Source organism: Prionailurus viverrinus, chromosome C1, assembly GCF_022837055.1.
Source record: "Prionailurus viverrinus isolate Anna chromosome C1, UM_Priviv_1.0, whole genome shotgun sequence".
NCBI lineage: Eukaryota > Metazoa > Chordata > Mammalia > Carnivora > Felidae > Prionailurus > Prionailurus viverrinus.
Window position 1 is genome coordinate 177,755,073 of NC_062568.1, and position 25,441 is coordinate 177,780,513.

Consider the following 25,441-nt stretch of genomic DNA (forward strand, 5'->3'; position numbering starts at 1 on the left):
TTGATGATTTTTGTCCCAGAGAACAAAATTCAGTAGGGTCCTATGGGGCAAGGAGCCCCCTTTCCCTGTCTCCTTCCTCTAACAGCTACACCCAGACCAGCTGGTTATCAGTGGAGACCCCGCTGCTCCTCATGAGACTGTTGGTGGAAGACAAATGTGATGGCTGTGGAGGCAGCATCCCAGGCGGCCTGGAGTACCTCATCCTTAAGCCCCCGTTTATCAGTGTTATGGTTCCACTGAGCCAGGTCTGAGGTGCAGTCAGAACCATCAGGGGGTGGCCGGACCTGGTGATTGTTGACACAGCGGCAGCAGCGCAACCTGGAGGCAGAGGACAGAGCCATGGTAACTATAGAGCCCGTCTCCATGCTGTGCAGGGAGTTCAGAAGTAATGGCCAGCAAGGGCACCCCACCCACCTGTCATGTGTGTCACTGAGGCTAGCCTCATCCAGGGTAAACAGCTCCTTCAACTCGCCGAGAGAGAAGTGCCGCTCCACATCCTGTTCCTCATCCACCACACAGCTGCTCAGTGCCTTCTTGTGGCTCTGGCGCTGAAAGATCTTCTCCTCAATGGTTCCTGCCTGGGGTGGGGGCGCCCAAGGATGTACAGCTAAGTCATTCCCAAACATAGGGGGCAGGAAAACCCAGGGGTTGAAACTATAGCCACCCAAGAGAAGGGGAAATGAATGAGAAGTAAAAGTCCTATAGCAACACATCTGCTCAGCTGAGCCCATTTTCCCAATCTGTCTCTTGGGAACATGACTTGTAGCCACTGCTCACCCAGGATATTTTCTGTACGAATGGAGGGTTTCATGTCTTGGCTAAATTCCTTCAGTGAGCTGAGGTTTGCAGCAGCTTCACCAGACCTCCACACCAAGCCCAGGCCTCTCATACTCAACAAATATCATTTGGGTATCCTATGCCTGGCTCTGTGCCAACACTAGGATACAAAGAAGAATTAAATATGATCCTTATTCCTGAACTCCTAGGCTTCTGGGAGAGACACATAAACTAATTGGCACAATAACAGAAACCTGCATAGGTTTCCCAAGGGCCCACAACAGGGGTAGTAGAGGGGGAAAATGATGAAAAGCTTGAAGTAAAGATGATCCTTGAGTTGAATCGTAAAAAATGAATAGATGGTTTACAAGGGAAGAGAGAAGGAAAGCTCATAGGCCCCACATAGGACAAAGGCATAAGCCTGGCCTACTGGAGGACTGAGGAGTTGAGCCTGTCTTGAGGATGGTGGGAGTGTAGTAAGAGCTGGGACTGAGTAAGTCAGCAGAGGCCATACCGGAGAAATATGGATGCCAGGCTGAAAGAGCTTTGCCTTGTCCTGCAAGTGACGAAAAGCAAAATCAGGATTTTTGGAAAGTTCATTCTGGAAGCAATATGTGAAGAACAGGTTAAGACCAAAGGTAAAGCATTAGGAAGCTGCTGCAGTATCCAAGTGAAAGAGAACTGTGACTTTAGCACAGGGTAAAGAGGAAGGTTAGATAAGGAAATTGCCAGAAGACAAATAGTGATTTGTTGTTAGGAGACAGGGAATGGTCCAGTAGGATGATACCCAGATTTGGGTTGGTTGGATAATGGAGCCATTAAATGACAAAATTCAGAAAGGAAATGAATTTAGTCACCTTGCATCTAAAGTGTTCATGAGACATACAAGTGGAAATGTACAATAGGTGATGGAAATATGGGTCTAAAACTCAGGTAAGAGATCTTGGCTAAACATTTAGAGATTTGTCAATATAATGAGTAATCACAGAGATAGGAAAACCAGAGTGGAATTTCCAAAGAGAATAGAATTTTAAAGACTAGCAGTCAACAGTGTCAGATACACAGAGGAAAAATCAAGAGTTTCTTGTTCTGGCAATTAGGAAGCCAATATTACATTCAAAAGCAAGTTCAAAAGCGGTCTGATGAGTGAATAGAAGATAAGGAAGTGAAGTTAATCTGTAGGCTTTGGAAAAATGTGACGGTGAACGCATGGAAAGTAACCCAAGGTAGTGGCTACAATAGGACAGAGAGTTAAATGGTGAGAGCTAGCTCAGCATGTTTATAGACTTAGGTAAATAAGAGAGACCTTAATCAACTAAGAAAGAAGGAAAACAATCCAGGGCAGAGCTGGAATGATGAAGCTCAAAGAAGGAAATTATCTTCCTCTGAGATGGGAAGGGAAGGGCAGGTCTAGAGATACACAAAAGACAGGTAAGAGAACTCAAGCCTGGTAGCCTACATTTTTTTCTGTGAAGCAGAAGACAAGGTCTCTGCAAAAAGAATGAGAGACAGGGTTAGGTAAGAAACTTGAGGGAAGTGGTGAAGGCTTGAAGTGGCTGTTGAAAGAAACGAGATACAGCCCAGCCCAAAATGGAATATGTGAATTTGTGGTAGTGCTAATCTACACCCGCAAATTTTATCTGGTGCAGAACTTGAGAACAGTTGTAGTGATCCAACTGGAGTATTACAGAAAGAGTGACTGAAAGGATGCACAGTAGGAATCAGGCCAAACAAAGAGAAGTGAAGCCAGACTGGGGGAAAGGTGAGGTACTAGGGACATTTAGGCTAAAGCAGATATAGGAGATATGAGAAAACTGGAAGGACAGGAAGTTGAGAATAGAATGATAGTTTTGGGTACTGTGTATAGTTTTGGCATTACTAAAGTTCCAGAGTGTGGCCTTGGGAGTAACTAAATGGGAAGGAGTTGAACTGGTCACTAGAGATGAGGTCAAGGAAACATGGAAGCCAGAGTGCTAGATAACTGCATAGTCCTTGAAGTCAAGATGATATCTGAATTTGGGGAAGAAATGAAGGACTAGACTAGGCTGGTATCCAAAGTCATCAATGAATTAGGAAACTAGCATAGGGTAGATGACAGTGACGAGGAAGAAAAGAGAGTAGTCAAGTCAGAGAACATGAGCTTTAAAAGAGAACTACAGTCTGTATGATTGATCACTGAGAACTTGGGAGAATGCCAATACTACTTCTTAGTCCCAGGGGACACATGGAGTATGAGAAGATTACAAGGCAAGTGCACAGTAGAAATCAAGGTATGAGGGAAAGCAGGTGTCCTGTGAAGAGATGAGGCCACAGGGGAGTTTGTCAACCACTGAACAGGTATCAGGAGGCATAGGTTTTGAAGGAATGGGGTGGAGAGAGGGAGAAAGAACAGAAAAATACAGGGGTCTGGCTAAGCCCATAGATTGGCCACTGCTAGAGGCAGAGGCAAAACAGGTACTGAGAAAAAACCCAAGATGGTCCTAAAGGTCTTTTTCACGACCCACCCCTACTCTGACCACTGTCATCATCCTTACAGATAGCAGGCGATAGATGTAGCAGGTCTTCTTTTGACCATCACGCCAGACCCGGGCCATGGCTTGTTCATCATTAGCCGGGTTCCAGTCAGGGTCAAACATGACCAGTCGGTTTGCTCCAATGAGATTGAGGCCACAACCCCCAGCTTTGCTGCTCAGCATGAAGACAAAGTCAGGGCTCTGGAAAGAAAGGAAGCAGGAGAAAAGAACCTCTTGCAGCCTGAACTGGAATCCTATTCAGTCCAGCCAACAGTTCTCTCTCTCATACATCTGTACTCTTATGCTGTGAGGACCACCAATTTGCCTACCAATTTCCCAGCTCCACCATCACCAACCAGGCTAATTCCACCACACCCACCAAGGGCGGGGGGGGGGGGGGGGGGGGGGGGAGAGAGAGAGAGGGAGAGAGGGAGAGGGGGAGAGAGAGAGAGAGAGAGAGAGAGAGAGAGAGAGAGAGAGAGAGAGACCGAGACCCTAAAGCAGAGCACCCATCTAGTTTCTCTATCAACCACTGATTCAGATGTTACTGCATTGGTAGTATGGAAACGGGCTGTACATTTACCAATGGATTGTTGAAGCGCTCTACAATCTTGGCTCGCTTCTTAATGGACATTGTGCCATCCAAGCGGACATACAAGTACCTGAAGGGGAATTCAAACATCAAAACCCAAGAAGGAAGCAGAGGCTTGCTACTGAAGGACTTGAACTAACCAGGCTTGAGGCTACTCATGTAGAGCCTGAGGGCCTAAACTCCCAAAGGGAGAGGCAGGGGACTAAGGGCTAGGACTCTGTCCTCTGGAAGTACCTGAAGGGCCAGGGGCTATTCTGCTTGGAGATGGAGTCAGGATCATCACAGTAAGAGAACAGATATTTTCTGGGAAGTCCCCCCTGCACCCATTTCTTGCCCATATCCACCAATCAGAACACCTACCATCTACTCTTCCTAGGGGGACGGTAGGGGAGGCACTCCTTTGGCAAACTGATTTGACTCTTCCCTACCTTCGAGCCCGGCAGAGCTTCTCAAAGAGGTCCAATGTCTGAGTGTAATTGGACACCAGCACTACTTTGTCACTGCTGCGGCTTCGGGTCACTGCCAGAATGTAATCAAGGACCAGCATCTTACCTGGGGAAATCATCAACCATTAGCTCCCAACAGGCCATCCCCATGGCCCAGGATTCTTACTTTTGATATCATGCCTTGAGGTAAGGATACATCTAGCACAAAGAGACAATTTCGCACCTTTCCTCCCAGAGGAGCCCAAAGACTGGCTTACCTGATAGCTGGGGCTCTAGAGCCTTGGAGCTATAACCAGGGGGGAATACTTCCAAGGCACCTTCAAAGCCACCCTCCTCTTCCACACACTTGTCATAGATTAGAGCTGGATCTGAAAACAACAACAAAAACAAAACCCTAATGCCAGCTACAGTGCTTTCCAGTTTCCACTTCGATGCTCATTGGAATCTCCTCTAGAAGCCTACCCAGCAGACCTTCCTCAGCACCAGACTTACCAGGTTCCAATTCCTAGTTTGCAGTCAGTTCCATCTAGGACCACCTTGCTTACTAGTGTGTTCTCCCAGCAAGAAGGGAACTATACCACAGAGGGCAAGATTTGTTATTTTTCCTCCTGTCCAACATTTTATATGCACAGGTGTGCGTGCATACTCCCATGTACTCACAAGTCCCATATACTCCCAAGCATCAAGCATGGGCTGGGCAAAGGGTAAGCAAACTTTTCCAAAGCAAAGGGTCTGGTATGGAGTACAAAATGTAGGGTTCATGCCTTGGGGAGAGCTGGAATCACAGGTGGCCTTTATGAGGACTCTAGACAAGTTTTGGTCAAGGTGGCTGGACCTTACAGGAGCCTAGCCTTCCTTGCTTACTCTCTCAGAGGACCCCAGGACATGGACCCAACTCACGATTACAAAGCTTCTTTAGCAAGGTGATGGAAGAAAGGGAAGACACACTCATCTTTCCCTCACGCAACTCTTCTGCTGGCTTGGCCTGTCTCAGAAACTTCTTGTATAACTCAGTCTGAAGGGATGTCAGCCTGAAAAAAGGGTAGCTGGGTTAGTGGGAAAGGCTGGACGACACCTCTGCCCTGAGAATACTGTGAGAGCCCAGCCATGACTCAAGGGCTGAGTTTTTACACACTCTACACCCCTCAGTTGAGTTCAGTACCTACAACAAACCACCTGCTCAATTTTCACAGGCAGATATTTAGAAAGGATATCAGAGGTCCTCCGTATCAGGCACCTGGGGAGAGAAGATAAAAAGGCAAGAGGCTGGTAAAAATGCCCTGCTAACTACTAGAATAAAAGCTACCACCCAAAGAACCCAAAAGACTGTCTCTTTTGTAGAATCAAATGTCAGAGACACATCAGCTCTATGGCAAAGAAATCTTTATCAGGGTCTCAGTCATGGGCACAGAGACTCTTTCGAACAGTCTAGCTTACAGTGACAACTCTTCCTCTTCAAAAGTTTAGCTAGTCTTCGAGAGAAGGCCAAGATCTCCCATTAAGCCTGGTGCTCAGACAGGAGAAGGAAGCTGCAAACCACCAAGTCCTTAGAGGAGTTTCTACTTGCACTTGTCCAAATACCACAGGGCCCAAGGTTCAATGAAATTAAGCCCATACCTCCTGGCTGACCAGGAAGGACAGGGATCAGACACCTAAGGAACAGCTCCTAAGAATATAGTGACTCTCCTTCCTGCCATCGAAAATTGGGAGGGAGAGAGGGCGGGACTCCAGGATATAAATCAAGTGTATTACCTACAACAGGGAATCTAAAATGTACTTGCCTTTTGGATTATGTGGACCCTATGGAAAAGCCCTCTTAGTCTGGGAGCCACACCCATCAGTCAGATCTATTTCTACCTGTCACAGAAGACTATGGGGTCTGAGAAGGGAAGCCTGGTGCTTTAGGTCTAAGACTGACTGACAGGAAGCTTCTGAAGTATTAACAATGCTCCAAGGGATATTCTGTTCAGGGAGACCAGCATCAGAGAAGAGCTTCCTCAGCAGGATGCTAAGCAGCCCAAAGCCAGACCACAGGGTCCAGGCCAGGAAGAAAGCAGGGACTTGGCTTGCAAGACCTCTCCATTTATTCAGTGGCTATAGTCAGGGCACAGATCCCACTCCCTTCCCAGCCTCATGGGCCAAAGCACCAAAGGATTGGACTTGGATAGTTTAGTAGGCAATTCTGATAACTTAACTTGGGGGAAAATCCCAAAGAAAGGTGCTGCTGGGGCACCTGGGTGGCTCAGTCGGTTAAGTGTCCAACTCTCGGTCTTGACCCAGGTCATGATCTCATGGTTCATGAGTCTGAGCCCCACGTTGGGCTCTGTGCTGACAGTGCAGAACCTGCCTGGGATTCTGTCTCTCCCTCTCTCTCTCTCAAAATAAACACTTAAAAAAAAAAAAAAAAGGTGCTGCTGCCTAGCCCAGCACCCACCCCGCTATTACCTATTCACAATGCTGGTGAGCTCCCGTAGCCGCTCTTCTCCTAGCTGCCTGTCGGCCTCACTGGCAGCTGCATCTCGACTCTTCAAAATTGGCAACTCAAAATGCTTCTTGAACTCATGGGCAGTTCCTAAGACAAGAGAGAAGGGAAAAATAAAATACTACATTAAAAAAAAAAAAAAAAAAAAAAAAGGTAGGGGAGTCTCGCTCTTTTACATCCCACTTCTAGCCACTTGCTCTTTTTGCCATGTGTTCCCCGGCACCCCTCCTAGCCAGGCCTCACAAAATTGAAGAAATCAAGGACTTTTTGCTCACAGCCAAATGAAAGGATGCCAAATCTGCCAAGATCAAGAAACGTAAGGGCGCTTGGGTGGCTCAGTCATTAAGCATCTGACTTCAGCTCAGGTCATGATGTCACAGTTTGTGAGTTTGAGTTCTACATTAGGTGAACTCGAGTGCCACTTTGGGTGAGCTCAAACCCTGCTTCTCTCTCTCTCCCTCTCCCTCTCTGCCCCTCATGGGATTCTCTTTCTCAAGCAAAAAAAAAAAAAAAAAAAAAAAAAAAAGGGTGCCTGGATGGCTCAGTTGGTTAAGCTTCCAACTTCAGTTCAGGTCATGATCTCATGGTTCAGGGGTTCAAACCCTTCATGGGACTCTGCGTGGACAGCTCAGAGCCTGGAGACTCCTTCAGAGTCCGTGTCTCCCTCTCTTTGCCACTCTGGCACTCTCTCTCTCAAAAATAAACAAAAAACAAAACAAAAAAAATATTGTATCAACTTCCTTCTTAAAAAATTGAAAACATAAGGAAAACATAAGGATAATGTGAAGGTGAAAGTTTCATGCAGCTTGGTCATCACAAAAAAAAAAAGGCAGAGAAACTGAAGCAATCCCTACCTCCAGGTCTGGCAGTGAAGGAGGTGAAATGAACCTGGCACACTGATTAGAACTGTATTAAAATTTTTAATTAAAAAAAACAAAAACAAAAACAGAATGATTATCCCACTGCCAATAATGACAGACTGCTTTGTTACAAACCACCTTCCTGCCAAGAACAAAGCTGAACAAATTATAGGCAATTTCTATTTGAATGGATCAGAAAGCTAACCAAAGCAGTGGAGACTTGAAAGGCCAAGTAGGTTAAAACTCAAATATATAACTAATTACATTATATATAAATGGACCAAATAATCCAATTAAAAGACCATACAATTGTCAGACTGGTCTTTTTTTTTTTTAAAGCCCATCTATATGCTGCTCGTAAGAGATGAAGTAGCATGTATGATACATGCTACAATGCAGTTGAAATATTATACTAAGTAAAAGAAATCAACACAAAAGGTAACATATTGTAGAATTCCATTTATATGAACTGTCCAGAATAGACAAATTCATAGAGATAGAAAGAAGATTGGTGGTTGCCAGAGTTTGAGGTTAAGGAAAGATAGGAAATACTTGTTTAATGGGTACATTTTTCTCTTGGCCAGGAATAAAAAGGGCAGGTTATCTCACATATGAGGATCTCTAAATGGCCAATAAACATATTAAAAGGTATTCAACTTTATTAAACATTAGGTAAACACAATAAGGTATCACTAAACACCCACTAGAATTACTAAAATTAAAAAAAAATTGGGGGGGGAACCCCAAATCTTTAATTTTTCTCCTTGCCTGGTGCAAGGACTCGAGAGACACCTGAGCTTTACAAACAGGAGACAAACGTCAGCCACCAGGGCCCTCACCGGGTTCAATGCAGGCACGAGGCCCCTCCCCTCAGAGTGCATCACAGACTGGCTCCCATGTGGCCCTGAAGTTCGGCTCATCAGTGCCCTGACAAGTCCATGGTGAGGGCAGGGAGGGCAGAAAAAATTTTTCTTAAGATAAATATTAGTCATGGTATAGAGTAGAGGTGAGCTAACTACAGCCATGGGTCAGCCACATGTTTCTGTAAATAAAGTTTTATTAGAACACAACCATGCCCATTCATTTATACTTTATGGCTGCTTTCATACTACAGTATGAAATGAGTAGTTGTAACAGAGACAGGCCTGCAAACCTAAAATACTACCTATCCCTTTAAGAAAAAATTTACTGACCCCTCATGTAGAGACACTAGAATTCTCATACACTTCTGGCACACTTTGGAAAGAAAGCCAGAGTATCTACTAGAGCTGAATACATGCATAACACATGAACTAAACACATGCATACCCCAGAAATCCACTCATAGGACAGAGAATGCATATGTACACAACAGAAATGCATACTATGCTCAGGTAAAGACATGTACAAAAACGTTTACATCATTATTCAAAAGAATAAAAAACTGGAAACTCAACTGTCCAACAGAACAGATAAAGCCTGGTATATTCATGAAAATGAAATACACAAACAAGAAAACAAACTACTGCACAACATGGACTGATCTCACAAACATAATGAACAAAAAGAAACTAGATGCCAAGGAATACTGTATTATTCCATTTACAAAAGTTCAAAAATAGGACAAACCAATCTTGAGTCAGAAGAGATTTCTGGGGGAAAAGGTGAGAATAATGATTAGAAGGGGGTGTCACTGAGATGGTGGCAGTAATTGATCTGATAGTGGTTACACAAATGTGTTCACATGAAAATTCTACTGCTTAGCTGGTTCTTGCCTAAAGCCATCTTCCTGAGCAACAGCAAGTTGAGGTGGCACTAAGACATCCTCCCATAGATATTTAAGCGCAAGAACTGTCCACCTGTGGTTTCCAGAGGCTGGGAGGTGAGGGGGGATGGGACATGGGGAGTTATTATTTAATGGGTAGAGTTTCAGTTCTGAAAGATGAAAAAAGTTCTGGAGATGGATGGTGGTGATATTTGCACAACAATGTAAGTATATTTCAGGACACTGAATTGTACACTAAAAAGTAGTTTAGAACAAAACAGCCCAAGACAGTCTGTTCTGAGGCCAAAGCTCTTATAAGGCAGGTACAATGCAATGAGCAAAAATGCCTAGGGGTAGTGTTTCCACCCCCAGCTCATAGTGACACCATACTGTGCATAGCCCCTGCTACCTCTGTACTGGAAAAATGGCTACAGTGGTCCTTGCTGAGCTGTTCAGCAGAACCACGGTCTCCCAATGGCTTTGCTACTCCCTGACAAGAGAAGCCTTCCTACAAGAGTGACTAGTGACCCACGTGTTATAACTAGCATTCTCTCCTTTCTCTCTTCAGCTAGAGTTATACTCCCAAGGCCAAGGCAAGGTTCCTCTCCAATGTAGCAGACAAGGCTGGAATCTTACCTAGAATGCCCGAATTAACAAAATGTACCAAGCTGAAATACTCAAGGAGATCATTCTGGATGGGGGTCCCAGAGATAAGCACCCGCCGGCTGGTGTTCAAGCTGTCCAGGGCCTGGTAAGTCTGATTCTCAGAGTTCTTAAGTCTGTGTCCCTGCAAGGAAATTAATTCTCACTTAGGCCTGGGCATGAAAAGGCATCCCTAATGATAGCAAAGTCTTGTGTAGACAGGAAAAGAGGAAAGAGGAATCAAACATTACAAGTTCTGGGGCCTTAGGAACTGGGCAGGGCACAGCAAGAATGAGAACCTACCTGCTTGCTTACGGAGAAATGTCATGTTCAAGAGACAGACCTTCAGTTTCCAGACCACTAGTGTTACATCCATCCATAAGACAACAATTCCCTGGATTATTACCTCACCTCCTTTTCCCTGCCCTAACCTCCAGAGCCCTAGCAGCCTGCCTATCCTCTTCAGAGACATTCAGCCACATTAGTGACCCATGCTTTCAGGGAATCCTCCCTTCCCACTAGCCAAACCAACCCAGAACACCTCCTGAGCCAGATGCTTTCTGGATTGGTTTACAGGCCATGTCTGGGTTGTCAGAGCCCAAGTCCCTCTGGACTTGGCCCAGGCTCCTTCTTCCCGCTCCCTGCAGAATCCTAAGAGCCTCTCTTCCTCCCTTTGTATCTCTTCCCCAATTCGTCACCCATCCTTCATACACACCCTGTTACTTCTCTCTTTTAAGCCCTTTTCAAGGAAGTGGTAAAGGACCCTATCATCTTCCCTCTTTCCCTAAGAATCACATGGGCAAGATCAAGCCTGCGCCTGTTCTGTCCACAGTCCCCATTTCAGCCCCAAATGCAACCACCAATGAAAGAATGGAGAAACAAGTCAGCATGCTCCCTCTGGCCAGCCTTGTACGATGAAATTAAACACAGACCCTCTACTGACCCTCCTGTGTCTAGGATCAAGTCCAAGCTCATTAGTTTAGCATTTCTCAGTAAGACCCCAGCTAACTTCTCTGACAAGTCTTCACAGCTCGTCTTAGTCCAGGAAGCCATAACTCCTCCTCACTCCTAATGTTGGAGTTCCTTAGGTCTCTTTGCCCATGCCATTCCTCTGCCCAGAATTCTCTCCCACAGGCAAATTCCTCAATGTCACCTCCGATGCAAAGCCCTCCTCACTGACCCCAAGCTGTTGGTGTCTCCCACTTCCATGCTCCTATGGCACTCTGTACATAATAGCTGTTTACTAAATCTTTTCCAAGTGCCAGGCACTGGACTAATAAGCAGCACTTCCTGTATATTCTCTTCTATAATCCAGATAACAATTAGATGAGTGGGAATTGTAATACCTATTTTAGAGAAAATGAAGTTCAGAAAGGTGAACACACCAAAATCCCACACTGGTAAAAAGTAGCAGAACTAGGGGGTGCCTGGGCGGCTCAGTCGGTTGAGTGTCTGACTTCGGCTCAGGTCATGATCTCGCGGTTCATAAGTTCAAGCCCCACATCGGGCTCTGTGCTGGCAGCTCAGAGCCTGCAGCCTGCTTCGGATTCTGTGCCCCCTCCCTCTCTGCCCCACCCCTGCTTGTGCTGTCTTTCAAAAATGAATAAACATAAAACAATTTTTTTAAGGAAGTAGCAGAACTAGGATTTGAACTCAGGTCTGTGTGATTCCAAAATCTGGGCACTGTACTACTCTGCCTCTCGTCTACTGCTACACAGAGTACTAATCATACTCTACTGTATGTACTCAATCTCCTCACCTAGACAGGAACTTCTTCAAACAGAGACCATGTCAGATTTGCCTTTATATAACTTGGTGTACATGACAGAGTCCCCCACAGAGAACTGCTCAGTAAATGTTTGCTAAATGAAAGAATAACCAACGTTACTATTAAAGAAGAATTAGACATAGAGTTTTAATCTTTAAAAATGACTGGATGTTGTATACTTAAGACTAATACAATGTCATGTCAATTACATTTCAATTAAAATAATTTTTAAGATATCCAAAACAAACAAAAAAATAAAAAATGATTAGAGGCTCCAAGCACTAGTCCTGAAAACAGAAGGCTGAGACTTTGGAGTCAAAGAGGGAAATAAAACTTGAAGCTTGTGAGGAAATTCCCCAAAAGACCCCAGGGAAGGGCACCTGGGTGGCTCAGTCAGTTAAACGTTCAACTTTGGCTTATGTCATGATCTTGCGGTTCTTGGGTTCAAGCCCCACGTAGGGCTCTGTGCTGACAGCTCAGAGCCTGGAGCCTGCGTTGGATTCTTGTCTCCCTCTCTCTCTGCCCTTCTCCTGCTTGTGCTCTCTCTCTCTCTCTCAAAAATAAACATTAAAAAAAATTTTTTTTTAACAAACAGAAAAACCCAAAAAATACCCTAGGGAAATAGGGGTCAACAATTGGGTCCCTCTAAACTGAAGCTCCCTGAGGGCAGATATCAATGGGATTCCCAGGGCCTGATGCATGACAGGCACTTAATAAATAATCCAACAAATGAACTGGGCTGACACACTATCCCTGTGGGTCTCTGTGGAAGTGAAAGCCAATACCAGCTCCCTATGGGAACACCCCAGCTCCAGACCCAGCTCCTCCCACCATCACCCACAGATTTAAAACCCAAACTCTCTGGGTTGCCTGGCTGGCTCAGTCGGAAGAGTATGCTACTCTTGATCTCAGAGTCCTCAGTTTGAGCCCCCGTGTTAGAGATTGCTTAAAAATAAAATTTTAAAAAAATAATAAAAATAAGACCCAAACTCTGGCATCTCAGCAAATCAAATATTTGGCCAGATGAAAAGCTGTCAGAGCTCTTATTAATAAGCTGCTGCTGAATTTCTGTTCTGGCAGAGTTCTCCGTTTATCCTTTTTAAAGACAAAAGGGCCAGTCTTTCCATACCTAAGCCAAGCTTCCTATACCACATTTTGGATTATATCCAAGGCACTAAGGGATAAGAGCCCAGTCTTAAAACCCCAGGCCTGAATTCAAGTCCCAGCTCACTAGGTCCTCACAGGGGAAACCCTAGGCAAGTCACTGCACTCCTAACCTCCAAAACGGAGATGACAATGATGTCAATCCCTCACCTATTCATACACTTTCCAAAATGCTTCCATAGATCTCTCTTGATCAGGATCGTGTCCCTTTCAGGTATACCCTGTGCCATCCACTGTACAGAAGTCACTGAGTCTCTGAGCAGTCTCTTCTGCATTGTGCTTACAAGTGGCAACACCAAGGCTGACCCCATGTCTTCTGACTTGCCCTAGTAACCTGAGTAACCTGAGTAACCTAGCTCAGGTTACTATGAGGGATCAAAGATTTTGTACACAGAGTTATTACGCAGCACTTCTGTGTTCCAGAAAGACCCATCAGCTAGAAGGAAGTTGTGGGTATGAACAGGACAAACTCCTCCTAGAGTAGGCAGTCTTCCAGGACTGGCTTCCTCAGGTCTCTGACAATTGACAAACTGCTGACAAATAAAAGGTAGATGAGTAAAAAGGCAGGCCAGGATGCTAAGTGTGACAAGCAGCAGCCTGGTCCTTTCTGCCCTGCAGAGTCAGCTCAGAAAACAAGAGAGAATGAGAAAGAAAACACTACAGAGCAGAATAAAATCCAGATGGGCTAGGACCCTGAGCTTCATAGGGTTTATCACACATAAAACCTACCTCAACCTCCTATATCCTTTACTCTTACAAGAACAGCCCATCAAGGTATCAGAAGTTGGCACACTTGCCCAACAATGACTAACTCTTGGACAAAAGCCTAATTGGGAAAGAGCTTATAAGTAGCAAGCATGGCATCCCAAAAGTAAGCCTTTCTTCTCTGTCCTGTCCCAAAAGTCCCTCGGATACTGAGCTAATAACCTACAATTCCCAGAGCACAGTCAAGCTTCCCAATCAGTTGACAAATGGGGGCCAAGTCTTTCAGCCACATCTCCACTAAAGACCCAGGGGTGTGCAAGGTGGCCTTAATTCTTCCCAAGAGGTACAAATAATGGTAGCAGCCTCAGGGTAGCCAAGCACCCTGAAAACCTGGAAAATTCATTTTTTAAGTTTATTTATTTTGAGAGAGACCTTGAAAGCGCGAGCAGGGGGGAGGGGCAGAGAGAGGGAGAGAGAGAATCTTAAGCAGGCTCTGCACTGTCAGCGCAGAGCCCAACGCGGGGCTCAAACCCACAAACCATGAGATCATGACCTGAGCGGAAACCAAGAGTTGGACTCTTAACTGAATGAGCTACCCAGGTGCCCCTGGAAAATTCTTTATACTGGGAAGCTCCCACCACCCTCATTCCTTTCTAAGTAGTAGCATCATTACCACCATTCATGCATAGTGGTGGAAAAAGCTAGTAAGTAACTACTGCCACATTTCCCTCTGTCCCAGCGAGTCAATATGGACTGGTGTAAGGTGTATGGACTGTCCACACTGGACTTTCCTACCTCTGTGCTTCTGTTCATATGCATTCCCCCAGCCTAGAATAAAAAAACAGAGTTCTGTGACCTTTACCAAAGTCTTAGGACATACCAGGCACTTGGTAAGAGCTTTCCCTCATTCACCTCATTTAACCCTCACAATAACCCATGAAACAAATATTATAAGCCCATTTTACTGACGTGAAAATAGAGGCTCGGGTGGTTAAGTAACTTGTCCGACGTCATTTTACTGGTAAGTAGAAGAGCTAGAATTTGAAAACAAGTCTGACTCTTGGGGTGCCTGGATGGCTCAGCCGGTTAAATGTCTGACTTTGGCTCAGGTCATGATCTCACAGCTTGTGGGCTGGAGCCCCACATCAGGCTCTGTGCTGACACCTCAGAGTCTGGAGCCCACTTCAGATTCTGTGTCTCCCTCTCTCTCTCTGCCCCTCCCCCACTCACACTCCATGTCTCTCTCTCTCTCTCAAAAATAAATATTAAAAAACAAACAAACAAAACTAGTCTGACTCCAGAACCTGTTCCCTTAAACACTATACAGTCTGTCTCCACCTATCCAAATCCCTCTCATCCTTCAAAGTCCTTCTTCAGTCTAAGAATACTGACTGGAAGCAACCAAACAGCCCACAGTGCCTCACCCTCCTCAAGTTCCAAGCACTGCTTAATCCCTTTTGGCAGGCTGGTATCAAAGGCTCTCCCTCTCACTTGCGTCCTCTAAGGCAACAAGCTCTGTCCTTAATATTCCCTGGTGACTGGCACAGCCTTTGGATGGCAGTTATTAGGAGATTTCAACACTTCCTCCTACCACCCAGACTGCTGAGAGGCAAGTACCTCATCACAGATGACCAGTCCAACACTCCCTTTCTGGAGGATTCCAACGTGAAGGCGGAATGTCTCATAGGAAATGATAAGGATGGGAGAAGGCACTCGGGCTCCACGCTGGTTCATGAATCCTTCTACAACAGAAAACAGGTCAAGGGAACAAATCTCAGAATACCTTAAACAAAAAAAGTTTCACGGTTCTTTAATTTAGCCTGAAACTACTTCAATTATTTTCCATGGAATTCTCTTCCACCCCCTCAGTGCCCTCAACCTACTGGCCATCAGTGAGCATACACACCAGAAGCGAGCAAGCTCTATGGAAGAGTTAAGGCTCCATACCCAGTTTTTGGTCTATCTCGTCCTTAGAGCCTCCATCAATGGCCAGAGGTTGGATCCTCCCTGCAAGCCATTTCCCAACTTCATTGTACCAGTTCTTCACTAGGCTGGAGGGTGACACCACCACTGCCTTGTCAATTTCCGGTTTGCACTCTGGACTCTGGCGCAAAAGCGTCCACATCAACGTGATGCACTGCAGCGTCTTGCCCAGACCCATCTCATCAGCCATGATACAGCCGTGGCTGCCAGGGATGCGCCGACTGGTGACACACTCCCACAGGAACTTTACTCCCTGGGGAATAACAGCATTCAGGCCACTTTGATCCACACTGCTGCAGCCCCAGGGATGACAGCCTCCCATCTCATACCTCTTTACCCCAGCTCCCCTTACCTCTCTCTGATGGGGCCGTAAGACCTTACTGAGAATGGGATCAACAACCACATGGACAGGGAGTTTTTCCCTGAGAAAACACAGCAAAGAAAATATAGTGCTCAGACATGTGCAAGGCCACACCCTCAGGAAGTTGTGTCCTGCTGATCTAGAGGCCAGAGGCAGCTGCCTAAGAGAAGACCTTCTTAGCCTGATAATCAAACCATAGCAAAATTTTGCTCCAGGAGTTAGAAGGTGAGGAGAGGGCTCCCTGTGCCATCAATCCCTCCTGCTCCCTTGAGCAAGCTTGGCAGGAAGGGTGAGGAACCCCCACCAACTGGACATGCCCACAAGCTCTTCCCCACACACTCTCCTTCCCCACCTACCCACTCTCTGGATGATGCAGTGGTCATGACAGCACTCTGAAAGCATGCCAATCCCAAGGGGGAAAAAAAAGTCACACCAAAATTCCCTCTGCCCTCCCAGGTATGTGCACTTAACAGAAAACCAAACCTGTTCAAGAAATACCAATGCACATACTTGTCAAGCTTCAGCTGGTCGTGGGCACTCAGAGGGGGAGGCTCATACAGAACCAAGGCACCTTCTTCCAAGGGGTCATGGAGGGCCCGGCGGACCCCAGCCCTTTTGAGGCCCAATGCACGAGAGCCCAGAGGACCTAGAAACCAACAATCTGTCACCTGGGGCTCTATATTGAGATCAGCACGCCCAGCTTAAATACTTATCTTTCATATGACCTTTAAGCTTGCATACGACCTTCTCTCTCCCAGAACCTCTCCAAACCCAGTGGGGCACCTCTACCCGACCATTATCCCAACCTGCTTCAGATCAGTTTTTCCCCATTTTGTTTCTTCCATTTAACTATAAACTTCTGGAGGGTTGGGTCTTGTTCATCTCAAGTCAATCCTAGAAAGATGTGGAACCCAAAGGGCCTTTCAAAATGGAGGGTTCTTGAAAGTTGGCCTTCAAAGTTGGCCTTCTCCCTCTCCAGTCCCAGTTTTAGCACAATAATATGCTCTACAAAGGTCAGGGAAAATGCTGTAGAACCCAGGTCTCAGACACAGCCAACCTCAGACACAAGATGCTACTGAAATTACTCAGACTGAATGAAGCCTGGGCCCATCAACCACCTGGGCCCACCAGGAGATTCCTGAGCACTGGCACATCCCCACCAAGGAGATGAGGGGCAGTCAGGTGTGGCAGCCCTTGCTCAAACTATCAAACACAGCCTTCATGCAAGCCTCTGGAGCCATTCCATACACAGACACCACTGGGCTGGCATCTTCAATTCCAAAGTAAGTATGTATTACAGAAGCAGAGGTTTTCCTCTATTCATTTCATCATACATTTGCACATGATTGATTCAAAAGATAGAAAAGTCTCTATTTTTACCTTGATAATTTGGAATGGGAATTTTAAAAGGCTTTGACAAAATGCTTCGAATAAAGGCTTCCTAAAAAGAAAAAGAAACAGGGATTCAGGACTGGTTGGAGAGGTTTGGGGATAATATTTCTACAAATGCAGTCTAAAATTTAAAGATAATAAATACATTCAGAGTATTATATTTTGATTACATCTCACTCAGATGCATTTAGAACATAAGGAGGGGCATATGGGTGGCTCAGTTAGTTAAGCGTCTTTTTTAATGCTTATTTATTTTGAGAGACAGTGCACATGGGGAAAGGGCAGAGAGAGAGAGACACAGAATCCAAAGCAGGCTCCAGGCTCTGAGTTGTCAGCAGAGAGCCTGATGCGGGCTCGAACTCAAGGACCAGGAGATCATGACCTAAGCTGAAGTCTGAAGCTTAACCAACTGAGCCACCTAGGCACCTGAGCACCTAAGCGTCTGACTCCGGATTTCGGCTCAGGTCATGATCTCATGGTCCATAAGACTGAGCTCCCCCACCCCACCCTACCCCTGGTCAGCACAGGGCCTGCTTGGGATTTTCTGTCTGTCTCTACCCAGATTACATGCATGTGCTCTCTCTCAAAATAAATAAAAACTTAAAAGAAAAAAAACTTAAAAGAAAAAAACTTAAAAGAAAAAAAAACATAAGGACATGTGTTCCTTATTAGGTTATTAGGTTTTATACAACAGCTTTCATCTTTGAGGCTTTACATAAGATTCCACAAATACTCAGGGAGAGGAGAGTACATTTAGAACACAAATACTCAGGGAGAGGAGAGTGCCACTGGCAAGTAACCAACCTCAATCAACCACAAGGCTTAGACCCATTCATTCATGAAAGGCCATGTCAGTGAGGACAATTAAATATTCCCTAGGGTGCAGCACCTTAAGAAGAAAACACCAGAGGGGTGCCACGGTGGCTCAGTTGGTTAAGCATCCAACTCTTGGTTTAGGCTGAGGTGGTGATCTCACAGTTCATGAGTTCAAGACCCACGTCAGGCTGGGGCAGGAGAGAAGATAGGGAGAGAAGGTAGGAGAGTCCATAGCACCAGCCCCTGAGCCAACTCTGACAACTCCCATTAAAGTTCTGGGGTGGGTGGGTGGGTGGGTGGGTGTGTGTGTGTGGGTGGGTGGGTGTGTGTGGGTGTGTGTGGGTGTGTGTGTGTGTGTGTGTGTGTGTGTGTGTAATGTCCCTGAGCCCTCTGGGGAATTACAATGGCCTGTGAACCTCAACAAAACAAGAGCTAAAACCCAAGATAGCAAAGAGAAAAACCAGAACCCCTCACGGTAGTTTTAATGGGTAATACATTAGTGGAAAAAGAAATAATGAAAAATACTCCCCTCAAACAAAAAGGTTTAATAGGGAAAAAAGCACACCTGTCTTGCCCTGAAATTTTTTACCTTTTTATTCTGACCCACTGCTATACTGATCATAAATTTCTAGAAACTCAGTGTACTTTAAATAGGAAAAATGTAATGAACACATTTGACAATCTACTGGAAGACAGAAAAAGAATGTGGAGAACTGAACTTCATCACATTAAATAACATGACAAGGGAAGGTTGGAGGAAGGCCCAAATTCTCTGTTAATTGCATATTTCTTTGCAGCTGAATAAAATCTTTTATTGACTATAATAAGCATATTGACTATGCTTATTATAATTATGAATAGCAATGATAATGAGAAACATATATGAACAATGCTATCAAAAAGCTACTCTTCAAAGGAGAGGAAAAGGAGATGGACTCTAATTTCCTTTCTAATTTAGCTTCAATTCTAAAACAATTTTTTCAAAGATTTTTAAAAAATTATTTATTTTTTTTTACATTTATTTTTGAGAGCCAGAGCACAAGCAGGGGAGGGGCAGAGAGAGAAGGAGAGACACAGAATCCAAAGCAGGCTCTAGGCTCTGAGCTGTCAGCACAGAGCCTAACATGGGGCTTGAACCCACAAACTGCGAGATCATGACCTGAGTCGAAGTTGGATGCTTAACCAACTGAGCCACCCAGACTCCCCTAAGATTTTTTTTAAGTCCCACATCGGGTGAGCTCAAACACCGCTTCGGGTGAGCATGAGCCCCACTTTGGGTGAGCACAAGCCCTGCTTCTCTCCCTCTCTCTGCCCCTTGTGGGATTCTCTCTTTCTGCCCCTCACTCACTTGCACCTCCCCCTAAAAATGAAATAATGAAATGAAATGAATGAAATGAAATGAAATGAAATGAAATGAGATTTTTTAAAAGTAATCTCTACACTCAATGTCCCAATGTGGGGCATGAAACTACAACCCCAATATTAAGATTCTCACACTCCACTGACTGAGCCAGCCAGGCACCCCCAAAAAACTGAAATCTTCTTTTCAATATGTTCAATACAGAAGGCTAGATTTGAGGCTCAGGGTAGCCAAAAACTTATGCACAGATTTAAAAAGCAAGACTTTCAATAAAACCCAGTAACCATAGGGTCCGCAGGGAGAACTGCAGGGAGAACTAGCATGAGCATCCCTGGCCAAAAACACGAGGGCACAGCCTGTAAGACTTGCAATGGCCTGCTTCAGAAAATCTGGTCTGGTAAGACTGACAGAGGCAGGGGAGAGAGCATGCTCTCACTTTATTTAGTTACTGAAAATTCATACCATCCCTTCCTTCTGATAGAAGAGGAAGAGTATCCCTCCTTCCCACCAAGGTCAAAGCTTCCCTCTTCCAGAGAGATTCAATCAGTTCTGCTAGATCTTTCCTGTATCTCAGCCTCTCCCTCTCTACTACCACTTTCCCACCAGCATTCAAAACATGCTTAACTATCTTAAAAACAAAAATTCCTTTGACCTCTTATCTCCTCCCTTTCAAACTGCTACAAATTGTCTGCTTCCCTTTTCTAATCTTCCAATCCTGGTATCTTCTGCCATTTCTACTCCTCTGAAATGACTGGCCAAGATCACCAATGGCTTACATGACCTTAATTCCAGTGGACATGTCCCTATCCTTATGTTGGTAGAAGATAAAGCTGGCCACTCCTTCTTCTCAAATATTCTCTGCCTTTGAATTCCATGACACCACTCTCCTACTATTCTGACCTCTAGGTCAGGACCCAGAACTTCATGCTCAGCCCCCTAATGAGCTCTTCTTTCTCTGCTTAACCCCCTTAAAAGTCAGTGTTTCTCAGGGCTCAGGGATTGTCTCTCAGCTCCTGAATGCACACTCACTGTGACACTCCAATACACTTTGGAGGTGTCAAATATCATCTCTATGCTAAGGATTCCAAATCTATTCCCAGTCCCCAGCTTCCTCTTAGGCTCCACACCTACCTATACTTGCAACTATCCCCAAACCTAGATATCCTATCAGACTTCAAAACACATCACATCTAAGTGCTCATCCCCAGGGCTGCACTGTAAGATTTTTCTGGGCCTGAGGCACTTTTGCCTTTAGAACACACCTAGAACACCTCCCACTCTCTTCACCTGGCTGACTCCTCATATCCTTGAGGACTCAACCTAATCGTCCTACCCCTCAGATTCAAGTCTTCACCAACCTCCAGGTGGTTAGACCCCTGTTGTATACTCCCACTACACCTGCACTTATGTCATATGCTTACATAGAACAACTTGAATGAATCCTGAATGAAGAGTCCCATAGGAAGGGAAGGAAAAATAAGATTAAAACAGACAGGGAGGCAAACCATAAGAGACTCTTAAATATAGAGAACTGAGGGTTGCCGGCTGGGTGCTGGGTGGGGGGATGGACTAAATGGGTGATGGGCATTAAAGAGGGCACTTTTTGGGACGAGCACTGGGTGTTGCATGTAAGTGATGAATCACTAAATTCTACTCCTGAAACCAATACTATACGTTAACTAACTTGAATCTAAATTAAAAAAAAATATTTTAAAATTTTTAAAAATTAAAAGAAAAAAAAGTCCCAGAGAACTACATACCATTTTTAACGGCTCAGTAAACCATTAAACAATGTATTATTTAGTGAATTATATACACATAACTATCACAAAAGCAAGGGATGATGAAGATAATTCAGGATAGTGGTTACCTCTCAGGATGGGAAAAGGGATTATGACTTTGATGTTTTAGTGCAGGATGGCGGGTTCACAGGTGTTTTTTATCTCACATGTTATATGCATATTCCTTTGTATTTATCAAGTATTACATAAAAATGTTTTAAAATGTTTGCTGAACGGACAAATAACTAATGTCCACTATATATTCCCATTTTTCCTCCAAAACGTCCCTGTAAAGGAAAAACACACTCCTGTATGTCTCCCCCATTCTACCGCAGTACTTCACTTGACACCAGATGTGTTTTCTATATACAAGAAATTATTCAGCACCACCTGGGTATCCTATAGCTTAACTCATTTCTGACACTACCTACCTGGAGATAGCATCAGATCCCACACGTTAGGGGCTCAGTCTCACAAGCCTGCCTCTTCCCACCACTTTAGACACCAATCCGAAATCCAGGTTGCTCCCTGTGCTTCTGACCAACAAGCTCTAGATCAGAGGGTCCCAACCCCCTCCTGGGGTTTAATTAATTTTCTAGAGTGGCTCACAGAACTCAGGAACTAAGTTTACCCATTAGATTACCAGTTTATCACAAAGGCTATTAAAGGACATGAACAGGGGTGCCTGGGTGGCTCAGTTGGTTAAGCATCCAACTTCCGCTCAGGTCATGGTCTCATGGTTCAGTTCGTGAGTTTGAGCCCCGAGACGAGCTCTATGCTGACAGCTCAGAGCCTGCTTTGGATTCTGTGTCTCCCTCTCTCTCTCTGCCCCTCCACGGCTCGCGTGAGCACACTCTCTCAAAAATAAGCAAACATTAAAAAAAATTTTTTTTAATAAAATAAAGGATATGAACAGCCAGAAGAGATACATAGAGCAAGGTCTGGAAGGGTCCTGCGCACAGGAGCTTCTGTCCCTCTGGAGTTTGGGATGTGCCACTTCCTGGCACATGGATGAGTTCCTGTTCACCTATTCGTAAGCTCTCCAAACCATGACCGTTTGGGGTTTTATGGAGGCTTCATTACATAGGGATGATTGATTAAACATTGGCCACTGGTGGGTTGGTTCCCCTAGCAAGCAGCCATCAAGGTTAGGCACTTTACAAATGAAATCTCATTAACATAAACTCAGGTGTAGCTGAAAGGGTTTTTTATGAATAATAAAAGACACCTTTATTACTTATTCACTTAAGAAATTCCAAACATTTTTGGAGGTCCAGGCCGGAGCTCAATACAACAGTCCTCAGAAAGTTTGGTGGAAAAAGCTTTGGTGAAACTAAGCAGCTCTGACTACTCTGCAATTGTAATTTGGGACACATTATTTAATCCCTGAGACTCAGTTTCCTCATCTTAAAAAATGAGTTACATGAGATAATGTCCAGAACCTGTCATAGTAAAGATTACATTTGATTTTACTATAGGAAACACATGAAACCTGTGAGTTAGGCTGAGTGAGAGACTGAGCTGGCATGGGGATCGTGGTTCCAATACCCTGCCATGGCCTTCCCTTTCCTCAGGAATCTGAGCCACCTGAGATCTGGTGTCCAAATAGCTCTAAACAAGGGGAGATTCCAAGTCAGGAACATATCTCAGAAGGCAAGAGGCCAGGACTCTTCCAGGCCCTCGAGGCTGTGGGTGGACCCACAGTAGAAGCCTCCCTAGACAAAGCAAGAAAGGTGCCTCCACAGGGCACACACATTTACCAGCAGGTAGCAATTCTGACTTACATGTTGACTACTGTCCAGACTGGGTGGTCGATTCGTTAGTTGAGTCAAAGGTTTCCGAAAAGGCGACAGGAAACACTCTTTGCTCTGGGTCCCACTGTTGGATTTCTGTTTCTTGGGAGTCTAGAAGAGTATTGGGAAAGGTGAAATCTGGAAGACCACAGAGTTTACCAAAATGACAACTACATTTAACACACTTATTAAATGCCAGGCATTGTGCTAAACTCTTTACATGTATTATCGTGTATCATCTTCACAGTAATCCTATGATAAATATTTATTATACTCATTTAGCAGGTGAGAAAACCTTAGGTTAATGAGGTTACAGAACTTGTCCAATCTGAAGAAGGGTACTGGATGAAGTGAACGAAGTGAGCCAGTCAGCCCACACCAAGGCAGTGAGGACACTAGCACTGAAAGCATTTTTTAGTAGCAACCAGCCGCAAACAGCAACATTTATGACCCAGCTGCACGAAGTGCCGCCCCAAATTCAAATCTGAGACCCATGTGAGTAACAAGGGGCAGCCTTGTCCCTCACAGGTAGAGGAGCCTCCTGCACACCAGCAATGGTGCAACTACAGAGCAAGACCCCATGGAACTATCAGGCAAGCCTGTAGCAGCTTGCCAAAAGTACTTGAACTTTCAATGATCCTACGAGACACACCTGAAACAAACACAGGGTCTCTTCCCCTCTCACATACAGCCCCTGCCCAAAATTGTCTTCTAGACCTTCCTTAGCTAATCCCTTCCTCCAAAGTTCCAGTGGCCAAGCCCTTCTTTAACTCCTCTCTATCTCTGAAGTACATGCTACATTATCCTGTTAATTTTTATTTATATAGGTCCTGCCCACAGCCAACCCCAGAAAGCCTCAAAAGCAGGCAACAGAGCACAGGACCCAGACCAAAATCAAACTGTACTTGAGTATTAGGAGGGACTAGAAGGGCACCACTCCTCTAATCTAAGCCCAAGTGAGCTCAGGACCCTAAGGCAGGCCCTATAGTATTCTACTATTCTGTGATATTGGGCAGGGGACAAAGAGGAAAAAAAGCAGGCAGCTAGTTGCTATTGGGGAGCCATTTTTTCCCCCAAGGAAGCCAAAAGGCCCAACCCAAGCCCAACTCTTTGGCTTTGAAATATCCTTTTCTATCAGAAAAATTGAGGCTATATTAGATTTTAGTAAGCACCTTGAGAACAAAGATTTTATCTTGTTCAATGCCTGATGATGCAAAGTAAGCACTCATTAAAAGTTTACTGAAGAGGTTTCTGGAGGTGACCAGCTTCATTCCGTGTAACCCCAGAAACCAAGTCCAGGATTCCTTTCTGTCCAAAGAGTCCTGCATCCCACCTGTCCTATACCCCTGTGGGGTAGAGTACTCACCACTGTCCTAGGCTGCCAATCTTCCTCATCACCAGGTCTGCCTTCCGGTTTTCTCTTGGCCAGCTGGCTAGGAGCTAAGCTCTTCCTCTGTAAGGGGAAAATGCAAACTGAGCATCTCCAGAGATCCTGCAGCCTGAGTCCACTAGACCCAGACACAAGGCTCCCCACAGTCTCCCTTATGCCCATACTTACCATCCTGGGCTCAGGATCATAAGATGTCAAGTACCCATCAGCCAAAGATCAAAGGCACCCAACAGCTGGGAATGCAGAAGCAGGGCGGATTAAAGCGGGCTGCTGTATTATTGAAAGCATGAGCTAATTAAAGAGGGCGTGTGGATGGAGGGAATCCAGCCAGGGGCTGGAGTTTGAGCCCAAACTGTGAGAGTGTCGGTCGCCAGTTAGCCAAGGCGGGAGAGCAGACCAAAGAGGAAGTATCCAAGGAAAGGTGAGTAAAAGTCTGGGATAGAGGGAGGAGGCAGATGGAGTGCCGGATTCGGCAGAGCTGGGATAATGGTCCAAGTGGACGTGATGGCAGGCAGTAGTTGAGGAGGAAAAGTAATCACAGGCCAGGGGAAAAGGGGCTGGGGTGAAAAGCTGAGGCCTGGGGAGGGCTAGGCGCTCGACTGCGGAGGGGTTTTTCCCAGGTCTGGAGCGCGGAAGCCAGGCCAGGACTAGGGGAGGTCGAGCAGGGGTCCAGGCAGAACAGGTAAAACACCCAGGCTTGGGAGGGGAATCCCAGGAAGAGCTGGAAAGAGTCGCAGAAGTAAATCCGGGCCCAGGGAGCCCGGCTTAACCTTCCTCTTCGCAAAGCGCGCGTTAACAGCCGCAGGGACTCTCCGGACGCGCCAGGCCCAGTGAATCGAACCTCCCGCGGTGCTGCCGCCGCATCACCCATT

The 25,441-nt window shown here is 45.4% G+C and overlaps 1 protein-coding gene and 1 pseudogene across 2 annotated transcripts; one reads left to right on the forward strand and one right to left on the reverse strand.

Moving 5' to 3' along the window:
• Positions 1–74: 74 nt before the first annotated feature.
• Positions 75–25,441, reverse strand: RAD54L (RAD54 like). 2 transcript variants are annotated; one of them, XM_047869032.1, is made up of 19 exons: positions 25,340–25,405; positions 24,738–24,802; positions 24,546–24,632; positions 23,171–23,290; positions 17,418–17,478; positions 16,548–16,683; positions 16,029–16,098; positions 15,641–15,929; positions 15,311–15,435; positions 10,051–10,201; positions 6,774–6,900; positions 5,491–5,565; positions 5,229–5,359; positions 4,586–4,696; positions 4,311–4,434; positions 3,874–3,952; positions 3,312–3,491; positions 415–578; positions 75–318 (listed from the first exon to the last, which is right to left on the reverse strand). In XM_047869032.1, exons 2-19 carry the CDS (start codon positions 24,738–24,740, stop codon positions 108–110), a joined length of 2,244 nt encoding a protein of 747 aa, XP_047724988.1. In that variant the 5' UTR covers positions 24,741–24,802; positions 25,340–25,405; the 3' UTR covers positions 75–107. The 2 variants fall into 2 exon arrangements, with proteins under 2 accessions (XP_047724988.1, XP_047724989.1); XM_047869033.1 differs by having other exon boundaries at positions 4,311–4,401; positions 24,738–25,441.
• Positions 7,018–7,865, forward strand: LOC125172877 (60S ribosomal protein L38-like; annotated as a pseudogene).